This window comes from Nycticebus coucang, chromosome 4 (assembly GCF_027406575.1).
Source record: "Nycticebus coucang isolate mNycCou1 chromosome 4, mNycCou1.pri, whole genome shotgun sequence".
In the NCBI taxonomy this organism is placed as follows: Eukaryota; Metazoa; Chordata; class Mammalia; order Primates; family Lorisidae; genus Nycticebus; species Nycticebus coucang.
Window position 1 is genome coordinate 41097380 of NC_069783.1, and position 12137 is coordinate 41109516.

The 12137-nt window shown below is 38.5% G+C and overlaps 1 protein-coding gene across 5 annotated transcripts in view; it reads left to right on the top strand.

Moving 5' to 3' along the window:
* MTA3 (metastasis associated 1 family member 3) overlaps window positions 1-12137 on the top strand; it is a 190223-nt gene that overhangs the window by 123542 nt on the left and 54544 nt on the right. For all 5 annotated transcript variants that reach the window (XM_053588513.1, XM_053588514.1, XM_053588517.1 and 2 more), the window contains one exon: window positions 6921-7109. In XM_053588513.1, the coding sequence (XP_053444488.1) occupies window positions 6921-7109 (189 nt within the window). The remainder of the gene's footprint in view (window positions 1-6920; window positions 7110-12137) is intronic.

Sequence of the window (12137 nt, forward strand, 5' to 3'; positions counted from 1 at the left end):
GGGAGGAATTTTCCTCCCATCACCACCACAGAGGATCTTCCTCTGCAATCAGGGATTAGCTCTTCTGCCCTTATCTCAGGGCTTGAGCTACTCCCTTGATCTCTGCCCCAGGCAAATGCAAATTTCCACAATGGGTATCTGCTTTGCCTGTTTACTAGGCAGGAGATGACCTAGTTAATGTGTTTTTCTAGACCTTGTCGTAGCCTCTTCTATGACCATTTTTTCCTCAGAGTGTTCACAGACCCAGCAGGGGTATTTGTAGGCTATGTCCCCAACAGGCTAGAATTTCAGAAAAGGCAGAAAGCTTGCTAGCGATGGCTAGCTTAAATGTAAACTAGCTGACTTTTCTTTGTTCCAACTCACTCAGCTTACTTTTTAATTTTCCTCTTATTCTGGGTTGCTTTCCTTTGCCAAGAATGGGGTCTTCAGTCCCCATTCTCCCTGCATCTTTTATCTAACTTGTCTGGATTTTCAAGTTTTTATTATGTGACTGGTAAACCATAAATCATTGGTTATATGTCAAAGTACTGCGTTCTTTCTTAGCTTATTTCCTTTATTTAGCTACATTTTTAAATTGGATTTTATCTCTTCTATTGTAAAAACCATTTTATGTTTTACTTAAAGCTTTCAAGGGTGGGTTAGACTATGTATTAATAAAAGTCCATTCAAAAGAAACTTCTGTGTGTGTCAGAAAGATGGGATTAATATAGACTTCTAGCTCATAGTGTGATCTGATTTCCTTTGTGAAGTTGATCGTCAATTTTAGCAGAACTGTTTCCCGGGAATTGTACAGTATACACACTTGATGGTATGTTTACTTTCTACACATACTGATTGGTACTGTGCTGTCATCTGGGCTGTGGTATACAAGTGGGCTTTAGAGGTTTCATGTCTCCTGGTCAGCTATAAGTCTGATCTTTTCTTTCCCATTTGGGGCACAATACAAGAGCTCTTCTTCCAAAAGTAAATGCTTCTGGCTTGGTGCCTGTACCTCAACAGCTATGGCACCGGCCACATATACCAGGGCTGGCGGATTCAAACCCAGACCAGGCTGCCAAACAACTACAACAAAAAAATAGCCAGGCACTGTGGCAGGTGCCTATAATCCTAGCTACTTGGGACACTGAGGCAAGAGAATCACTTGAACCCAGGAATTTGAGGTTGATGTGAGCTGTGATACCATGGCACACTAACCAGGGCAATATAGTGAGACTCAGTCTGGAAAAAAAAAACAGAACCTTTGAAACAACTATATTATCACTTAAAATTTTTGTCACAATCACTTAATAAATGCTAAGATATTACTTTGGTTCTTTAAAGTCTTATTAGATACTAGCCCATATCATTAAAGTACCTATAAGAAAAGTCTTCCATTAAAAAACTTAAAGTCCATTAATGCTTTGAGTTATTGGTATAATATCAGCTGAAAGAAATGCATTTAATTCCATGACTTTTGTTTTAAAGTACCTGTTAATTATAAAAATTAATTTTATCTCTTGAGGAATTTCAGTGTCATAGCTAATTTGCATGAATATTTTGTTTGTTTGTTTATTTTGGGGAGACAGAGTATTGCTCTGTTGCCCTGGCTAGAGTGCAATGGCATTATCATAGCTCACTGCAAACTCAGACTTCTGGGCTCAAGCTGTCTTCCTGCCTAAGCCTCCCAAGTAGCTGGAAAGACAGATGCCAGCCACCACACTCAGCTATTTTTTCTGTTTTTAGTAGAGATGGGGCTTGCTCTTTCTCAGAAGGTCTCAAATTCTTGAGCTCAAGCAGTCCTCCCACCTTGGCCTCCAGAGTGCTAAGATCGCAGGCGTGAGCCACTGCACATGCTGTAATTTACAAAATTGTTAATTTTTAAATGCTATTTAATCTTTTAATTTTTTTATCCTAAATTTAGCAAACAAAAAAATGGTTGGGTATTGTGGTGGGCACCTGTAGTCCCAGCTACTCAGGAGGCTGAGGCAAGAGAATTGCCTAGGCCTAGGAGTTGGAGGTTGCAGTGAGCTGTGACGCCACAGCACTCTACCAAGGACGGTAAAGTGAGACTCTGTCTCTTAAAAAAAACAAAAACTGGGTGGGGCCTTGGTGTGTGTCACACTTTATGGGGGCAAGACATGATTGCAAGAGGGACTTTACCTAACAATTGCAATCAGTGTAACCTGGCTTATTGTACCCTCAATGAATCCCCAACAATAAAAAAAAAATAATAATTTAAAAAATAATAAATAAATGGAGATGACAACAGAGGAAAAAAAAACTGTTAATGGAAATAAGTTACTAGTTGAACGGATTCCTACATGCTGTTGGTCTTTATTATCATTTTCATATATCACTTATTAAAAATCAGAAATTACAGTAGTCCTCCTTAACCACAGGGATGTGTTCCAAGACCCCTCAGTGAATGCCTGCAACTGCAGATGGTACCAAACCCTCCACACACTATGTTTCTTCCCATATACCACACAATGAAGTTTATGAATTGGACACAGTAAGAGATTAACAGCAACAATGATTATAGAACTATGATAAAAGTTACAGTATGGTGACTCTCTCTCTGTGTCTGTCTCAAAGTAGCTTATTGGACTTGATTCACCTGTTTATAAACTGCAGTTGGCAGTGAGTAACTGAAACCACAGAAAGCAAAATCAGGGACAAGTTAGATGAATGCAATCAGAGATGATGTAAAAGTCTATAGAAGTATATACTATAGCCAAGCTGCAAGGTTTGTCTAGTAGTTTAGCTGTAGAGATTAACTAGTTCTGAAATTTGCAGAATACAAGCAAAGAGTCACAATCAGTTCTAACAATTTTTCAACCCCATCTGAGAAGAAAATCACTTGAAAGTTGAAAGTTATTGTCTATGGTTATGACATATAACAGCAAAAGACTACACATGGTCAGTGGCCTATGCTATGATTAAAACTAAGAAATTGACCATGAAATTTCTTGCTTTATTTTGTAGAATCCAATGGTTTATGTGTGATATTAACCCATGTTGAAGCAGTTTGGTACTGTCCCTAAACATATCTGTGTGTTCTGAATACTACTTTGGGCTCTGTGAAAAAATTCATGTCTTTGCCTTTACTTAATATCTTAGTTAATTTCTCACAATGCATACAAATTTTATTTATTTATTTATTTATTTTGTAGAGACAGAGTTTCACTTTATGGTCCTCGGTAGAGTGCCATGGCATCACATAGCTCACAGCAACCTCCAACTCCTGGGCTTAAGCGATTCTCTTGCCTCAGCCTCCCAAGTAGCTGGGACTACAGGTGCCCTCCACAACACCTGGCTATTTTTTTGTTGCAGTTCGGCCGGGGCCGGGTTTGAACCCGCCACCCTCGGTATATGGGGCTGGCACCTTACCGACTGAGCCACAGGTGCCTCCCATTGCATACATATTTTAAATGCATGCTTTTGCTGCTAATTTTTCCTTAATAAATATTAGCTGATATTTGAGCTTATTTTATATCCTTGTACCAGTAGGGAATGTTCCACCATCCCCTGGAAGACATTTAGGGATCACTTAAAAGTGAAAAATTCTGTTTATACAAATGAGTATGAAATGTTTTACTATTTAAAGATCTTTCATATGCATTCTCATTTGATCCTCACAACAAGTTTATGAGGTAGGCAGCACAGATACTCTTCTCATTTAGCAGAAGAGAAAAGTCAATCTCAGAGCAGTTAACTGATGTCCCCAATGTTCTACAGTTAGTAAATAATTTGTATTAATGTCAGTCTTCAGCCTAAAAATTCAGCACCAGTTTTCTCTTGTACTTACCTTACCTGCTTCACAGAAATAATAAAGATAAAGTGAATTCAAGGCTAGACAAATACTTTGGTGTAAGTACAAGTTGTACTTAACAAGTATAATTTTCCATGATATGTGGCTCATTCCCCTCCTCTCATCCCAGCTTTTGCATGAGCCCAATTATATATTACCTCTGTTCTATGCTCAGCTAAGTAAAGCAGGAAGAACAGTGTGATCCCATTTGAGGTTACATAAATTGCAATCAGGGTTACTGCTATTATTCTGCCAATTGAAAAACAACACAGGAAGGCCCGTGAGCAACTAGGATACACTAAAGCATGGAGCAAAACAAGGCCAGATTATCAGATAACATGTGGTTGCATAGAAGGAAAAGTCTGGTGTCAGAATTCAAACTGGTAGACATAGTTACCTAAGGCAAAGTAGTGGCAAAGACGAGTTATATTCTGCATTATATAAACAAGAGCAGACGATTCATGGTATCCCTGCAAAAGCATCTTGTGTCACACAGATCTCTCCAGCTGCCTACAGGGGGTATAAATAACAGTGTCATCTTCATTTTAAAGAATGACTGGATAGGGTGGTACCTGTGGCTCAAGGAGTAGGGCACCAGCCCCACATGCCGGAGGTGGCGGGTTCAAACCCGCTGGCCCTAGCCAAAAACTGAGCAACAACAAAAAAAGAATGACTGGATAAATAGATTTTTTTTTTCAAGTTGAAAAAAAATGAAGAATGATTATACCCGTGCTCATATCCTGAACTAACAAAGTAGCCCATGCTAAACTCCCTTAGACAAAATAAAACCAGCACCATAATTCCCAATCAAACTAATAAACAGAGTGCCTTTTTAGGTAAGGAATCTGATGTTTGTGTTTAGCTTTTTTCTTTTTTCTAGTTTACTTTGAATTCTTCTTGTTTAAGACCCAAAGAAAGTTATGTTGAGTTTTTATTGGTGATTCTAAGTACGTTTGTTTAGAACAATTAAAGTGTGATAGGTGAATGTAACATACTAAAAGAGTTCTATATTATCTGTTCAGAAAAAATATAATATAAAAACTGTTTACATTATACAAAACCACTTTTCTGTGTCTTTTCCACTGAAAAGAATTCTATTCACACTTCTGAGGTAGTTCACAATGAGCAATCTTTGCTTTCGGTTTCTCATTTTCTTCTATAATAGTTTCGTATTTCTCTTTCTTTTCTGTGAATTCTAAGTGAAGAATTCTGTTTCTGGGTTTTCTGGAGCAGGAGCTCCTAAGTGAATTTTTAAAAAATCCAAACCACTACCAACACACACCGCAGTCCACGTGTCTAGCAGCCCAGACTTTTCCGGGTACCTCTGGACCTGCACATGCCTTGAGTTGACAGCTTTGTAATGGTCATAGGGACCGCTACAGTGGCTTAGCTGGTGCCCGAGACCTTGACTGGCGGGCTTGGAGCAGCATTGCTCATGCCAAAAGCCAAATTCTTGAGAGATCTTTATTGCACAGAAGCAAAACTATCCCCATTTGTGATATTTTAAAAAAATAGGAGATATTTTGTGTAAAAGGTGTAAGTAAGACTTGATGTTCGTGTATTAGAAGATCAGGGTGGTGGGAGGGAAGACAACAGAACTGGTTCTCACTTGGCCAAGGATTTGATCACTTTGCCAATCAAATCTTCATGATACTCACGAGCTTATCTGGGACACATGCAGAGCTGACGGTCCTCTTTTGCAGTTTTCCTGATGCACATTCAAGTGTATGTACATGTTATGAACGAATTCTCTCCAGTAGAAAAAAAAAACTGAAGGATTTTGAAAACTGCAGAAGTCATGCAGTTTTAGAAACTAGTTTAATCATTGCTTTAATTGGATGAAATGCTTTTTAAATATGTTAGATAGAAAGTATTTTTATAAAAAGCTGATTATATGTCCTAATTGATCTATCTTTTCTCCTTTCGTGTTATTCTTTAGATCACTCTTCTTTAAGATGTATTAATATACAAAGCCCACTCTGGCCTAGCTGTTCCAAGCAAAGCTGGTCATTTATTCTTTTTTTTTTTTTTTTAAAGAGACAGAGTCTCACTTTATCGCCATCGGTAGAGTGCCATTGCGTCGCAGCTCACAGCAACCTCCAACTCCTGGGCTTAAGTGATTCTCTTGCCTCAGCATCCCAAGTAGCTGGGACTATAGGCACCCGCCAGAACACCCAGCTATTTGTTGCAGTTTGGCCAGAGCCTGGCTCAAACCCGCCACCCTTGGTATATAGGGCCAGTGCTCTACCCATTGAACCACAGGCACCGCTCTGGTCATTTATTCTTGGTGTTCCAAAATCTCAGCCAAGTTAACCATATTTAACATGGATATGTACTTTGTTTTGTCTATTCATTATGTGTATATAAATACTCTTTTGTCATAACCATCATACTCTTATTTCCTCTCTCATTCTTAGTATATACTCTTCTCTTAATCCAACCTGAAAATAATTTTTGTCACTCTCTGATGCATAATCTATGTGTTTTTTTCTGGTCTAGGATGGCTATGCCTACCTTGCACAATAAAGTGACTTGAGTATTTTTGACCAAAGGGTGGTGAAATTTACTGGGTTGCCATTTTAATAATTTGAGGTCCTATAACAAATCTTTATGATTAGGTTGTCATAACAAACGGATGCATTTTAAAAAACAAAAACACATACCTTAACTGAGTCAGGAGGATTGCTTGAGCCAGGAGTTGGAAACTAGCCTTCACAACATAGTGAGGCTTATCTCTACAGAAAATAGAAAAATTAGCCAGATATGGGGGCATATGCTTGTAGTCCCAGGTAATAGGGCAGCTGAGGCAGGAAGACTGCCTTAGCCTAGGAGTTTGAAGTTGCAGTGAGCTATGATGACACCACTGCACTCTAGCTTGGGAAACAGAGGAAGACTCTGTCTTAAAAATAAAATATGTACCTTAAAAAGTACAAGCAGACATTTTCTTAAAGGAATAGCTGATATTTTAAATGTTTAATAATCTGTTTAAATTTTTCTTAATTGTTTTATTTAAAAAATACTTCCTAAATATATTAAGTACATCAGACATTTAGTATTTTTCTTCTAAAATAATCTAATAAATTTTCATTTCTAGCTGATATTTTATGTTCATTTTGTTTCCTTTCTTTAGTTTCATGCTATGGATACATTGTATAGACACAGCTATGATTTGAGCAGTGCCATCAGTGTCTTAGTACCACTTGGAGGACCTGTTTTATGCAGAGATGAAATGGAAGAATGGTCAGCTTCAGAAGCTAGTTTATTTGAAGAGGCACTGGAAAAATATGGCAAAGACTTCAATGACATACGTCAAGACTTTGTAAGTAGAAAATTGTGAATAAAATAAAATGTTGTGGAGGGTATATTTTACCTGTTTTAGATATCTGATAAATCTTACAGTTTTTATTTAGCAAGCCTATGACTTGGTAATTTCTGTCTGCTTACAAGAGAATGAAGGCTAGTCTTTTATTTTATTTTTTTTAAATTAATTAATTAATTTATTTTTTTGTAGAGACAGAGTTTCACTTTATCGCCCTCGGTAGAGTGCCGTGGCGTCACACAGCTCACAGCAACCTCCAACTCCTGGGCTTAGGCGATTCTCTTGCCTCAGCCTCCCAAGTAGCTGGGACTACAGGCGCCAGCCACAACGCCCGGCTATTTTTTTGTTGCAGTTTGGCCTGGGCTGGTTTTGAACCCGCCACCCTCGGTACATGGGGCCGGCGCCCTGCTCACTGAGCCACAGGCGCCACCCAAAGGCTAGTCTTGTAAAGAGAGAAATTGTTAGTTGTTCTGGGGAGTAGTCCTTGTCTCCAACAACAACAAATAATTCCCTAGCTTAATGGAGATATAAGTGACAAATAAAAATTGCACATATTCGTTCACTTTATACATTTTCCATCTTTGACTTTTATCCTGCTTACTTTTTTTATTATTAAAAAAAAAACAAAAAACAAACAAAAAAAAAAAACAATTTCCCTGGCTCGGCACCCGTAGCTCAGCAGTTAGGGTGCCAATCACATACACCGAGGCTGGCAGGTTCGAACCCGGCCCACGCCTGCTAAAAACAACAATGACAAACACAACAAAAAAATAGCCGGGCGTTGTGGTGGGTGCTTGTAGTCCCAGGTAGTTGGGAGGCTGAGGCAAGAGTATCACTTAAGCCCAAGAGTTTGAGGTTGCTGTGAACTGTGACACCACAGCATTCTACCAAGGGCAATATAGGGAGATTCTGTCTCAAAAAAAACAAAACGTTTTTCCCCATCTTACTTGAGGTATAATTAATAAAAATTGATACATTCAAGGTGTACGATGTGATGATGTAAATATGCATTGTGAAATCATTACCACAATTAAATTAACACAGTCATTACCACACTTAGTTACCCAATGAGTGTATGTGAGTGTTGAGGACACTACTCTCCCAGTTTTAAATACTAGGTGATCTGTCTACTATATTTTGTACTTACTTTTTTCTTTGTATTTGTGGGTTTGCTGTCTTTAGTTACACTTCTGATCTCTTTCAAATGACAGAATTTCTGGTTGAGAAGTTTATAAATAGTTTTCTATGGGAGTCATCTTTTTATTTTTAAGAGACAGTCTCACTTTATGGCCTTCGATAGAGTGCCGTGGCATCACAGCTCACATCAACCTCCCACTTCTGGGCTTAGGCAATTCTCTTGCCTCAGCCTCCCAAGTAGCTGGGACTGCAGGCACCCACCACAATGGCCAGCTTTTTGTTGTTGTTGTTGTTGTTGTTACAGTTTGGCTGGGGCTGGGTTCAAACCCGTCACCCTCCATATATGGGGCTGGCGCCCTACCCACTGAGCCACAGGCACCACCCCATCTTTTGTTTTTTAATGATGAAAAATAGAATTTTTATGGATTATTGTATATTTGATGTTAGCCAATATCCTGCTTTTTATGTTGCATCTTTTGTGAATTATTTCTGGCACAAAATTATTACGTATCAATATATGTTGATACATTAATTCCAAATATAGTAGTTAAAGCTGTTAGTTTCACTGATATTTGTTCTTTTGGCAAAACTTCATTTATATCCAAATTGTTATATGCCATGATTTCAATTTGTAGTATGTACAGCTGAGAATTTAAAATGCATTCATGGTATTTAGGTTCAGATGGTCCCAATAACATAACAGAAAAATGTTATTAATATAGCAGTTATTAATATAATAGAGCTGTGTCGTTACATAGAAATTGTAAGAACCAAACCTAAAGACAAAAATCTGTAGGCCTGATAAAAGAATAGAAGGTATGAAACACTTTCCCCTGCACTGAGTGTGACACCCTCATTTGATGTTCTGTTGATGTTTATTGAACACCTGTAACATGCCAGTCCCTCAGGTAGGCACTAGGTATACGACAGAAATTTAATGTGGTCTGCACTTCAGGGAATTAGTTCAGAGTCAAAATCAAGAGATTTAAAAGAGAATATACCCACATAAAATAAAGATATAATTATTTATGTCCATGGATGAACAAGTATTATGAGAGTATTGGGAAGAATTGGTTGTGCCAGTCAGATTGGGAGAGGTTTTGTAAAGTTAACTGACATTGTAGCTGGATGTCTGATGTAAAGGGAGAAAACTGCAGATTGCAAAGTATAAATTGAGGCATAGAACTGGCAGCTAGCATTTGTGGGTGCTTAACATAATACTGTAGACAACCGTGAACACTAGGGTGGTGCAATACTTTGGAAATAGAGGCTGACTTTGGTATGAGGTAAAATTACTGTATGAAAATGAGTATAGCAGACTCTGTGCCTGGAGCTCAGTAGTTAGGGCGCTGGCCACATACATTGGGGCTAGTGGGTTCAAACCCAGCCTGGGCCTGCTAAACACCAATGACAACTACAACAATAACAATAATAATAACAACAAATAGCAGGGCGTTGTGGTGGGCACCTGTAGTCCCCAGCTACTTGAGAGGCTGAGACAAGAAAATCATATAAACCCAAAAATTTGAGGTTGCCAGCCCGGCGCCTGTAGCTCAAGCAGCTAAAGCTCCAGCCACATACTTCTGAGCTGGTGGGTTTGAATCCAGCCTGGGCCCGCTAAACAACAATGACAGCTGCAACCAAAAAAAAGCTGGGCGTTGTGGCAGGCTATGCCTGTAGTCCCAGCTACTTGGGAGGCAGAGGCAGGAGAATCGCTTGAGCCCAGGAGTTGGAGGTTGCTGTGAGCTGTGATTTCACAGCACTCTACCCAGGATCAATTCTTACACATTTGTACCTAGGTTTGTCTTTTGTTCTACTCTTGCTTGTTTGAATAGAAAACTTACTGAAACTTTTCAGTACTAGGGAATGTGAAAAAAGCAGACTTTTAGACTGAGCCTCCAAGCAATGACTCTGAAAGTCACAGTTTAGAATGGGCCAAGTAAGGATACAGCTGTTGCCACTATGATTCGAAACATACCTCCTAATTTGGGACATTGCCATTCTACCTCTAGCTCCAAGATGCTCTGTCTCTGCCTTGATCCCTACCAGCAGAGTACTTTTAGTACCAAATCTAGCTCTATTGCCAGTGTTTCTATGGTGGAACCCAAATTATGTCCAATAGCTTAAACACAAAGGGGTCTGAGAAATTTGGATTTTATTTTACTTTATTATTTATTTATTTATTTTGAGGTAGGGTCTCATCCCGTTGCCCAGGCTGGAGTGCAGTGGCATCATTATAACTCATTGTCGCCTCCAACTCCTGGGCTTAAGTGAATCCTTAGGCCTCAGCCTTTCGAGTACCTGGGACTATAGGTGTGCACCATTAGACTAATTACATTTTTTTGTAGAGACAGGGTCTTGCTTATTGCCCTAGGTGATATTGAACTCCTAGGTTTAAGCAATCCTCCTTCCGTGGCTTCCCAAAGTACTAGGATTTCAGGTATGAGCCATCAAACCTAGCTGAAACGTGGATTTTAACTCTGCAGACTGCTCCCTGGAACGTTGGTAGTTGCTCATTAGGTTTGTTGTACTTTGGAAATTGCAATTGGCCACCAATGTCATAAAACTTAATGTAAACAAGGTAGAATGTCAGGATGTTTACTACGCAAAGGGTTTTGTGTTTTTTGTAGTGTGGGGTATTTTTAAATTTATTATCCCTCTCTTTCCCCCATTGTAAAAGTAATATAAATCTAGTAGATGACAAAATATTGTGACATGGATTTTGAAGAAGTGTTCTATTAGAAATTACCTGGTAGTATACATAACAAAAATGGTCTTAGACTTCCTCTTTTCCAACACTTGACCTTTACCTGAGAACTGAGCAACTGTGTCAGAATCGCCAGTTTATAAAGTTCTGTCTCATCTCACTGCCCCCAAATAATAATTATTTTCTACTTCTAACATACTGGTTTTCTCATGTAAATGTAAATTGTGAGTTTGTATATATAAAAACATATTGAGTACATATTCAGATACATAGATTTTTTTTTATGCTTAGTATTTAGTGATTATGTTATTAATTATAATTCAACTTATTTTAATATTTATACACAGTAAAATTCACTTGTGTAGTTCTATATGTTTTTATAAATGCATATTTGTGTAACCATCACCACTATCAAGATACTGTCCATTATCAACATCCCTCTCCCTGAGGCCTCCCCCTTTACAGTTAATCCCTGCCCCAGCCCTCATCCCTAGCAACCACTGACTTACTCTCCATGCTTATGGTTTTGTTTTTTTCTGAATGCTGTGCAAGTAGTATCTTAAGTAATGTATAACCTTTTACTTTTTGGCTTCTTTTGCATAATATGTAGTATAATGTGTTTGGTACTCATTAATGTTGCATGTATTGGTAGTTAGTTTTCATTACTTAGTAGTATTCCATTATGTGAATGTACCACAGTTTATTCATTTACTTATTGAAGAGTATTTAAGTTGCACCTAGTTTTTGATGAGTGTGGAGAAAGTTGCTATAAACATTTATATTCTGTTTTTAGTGTGAACATAAGTTTTTCTTATGTCTGTGTAACTTCTAAGAAACTGTGTTAGCTTTGTAACATTTGTGTGGCTAAGCTGAACTACCTTTTCCAAAATTGCTTTCCCATTAGGGTGGACCACAAGAAACATTCAGGATTTAGAGAGCAGAAATGAAGCAGTAGGCAATTTTTGCAGCTCAAACATGTTCTCACCTTCTTGGCATGAGGCAGTAGTAGGACTACAATGGCTTCATCTTCTGCAGGATCCTCCTTTGGCTTCTATGACTTCAGGGCAAGGGGTTTAAGTGTATGTGTGTGCGTGGGTCTGTTTAGCATCGTGAAGAAAGGCTGTGGCATCCAGAGGACCCCATACCATCAGGTCAAAGGCAGTAATTCCTGATAAGGGGTTTTC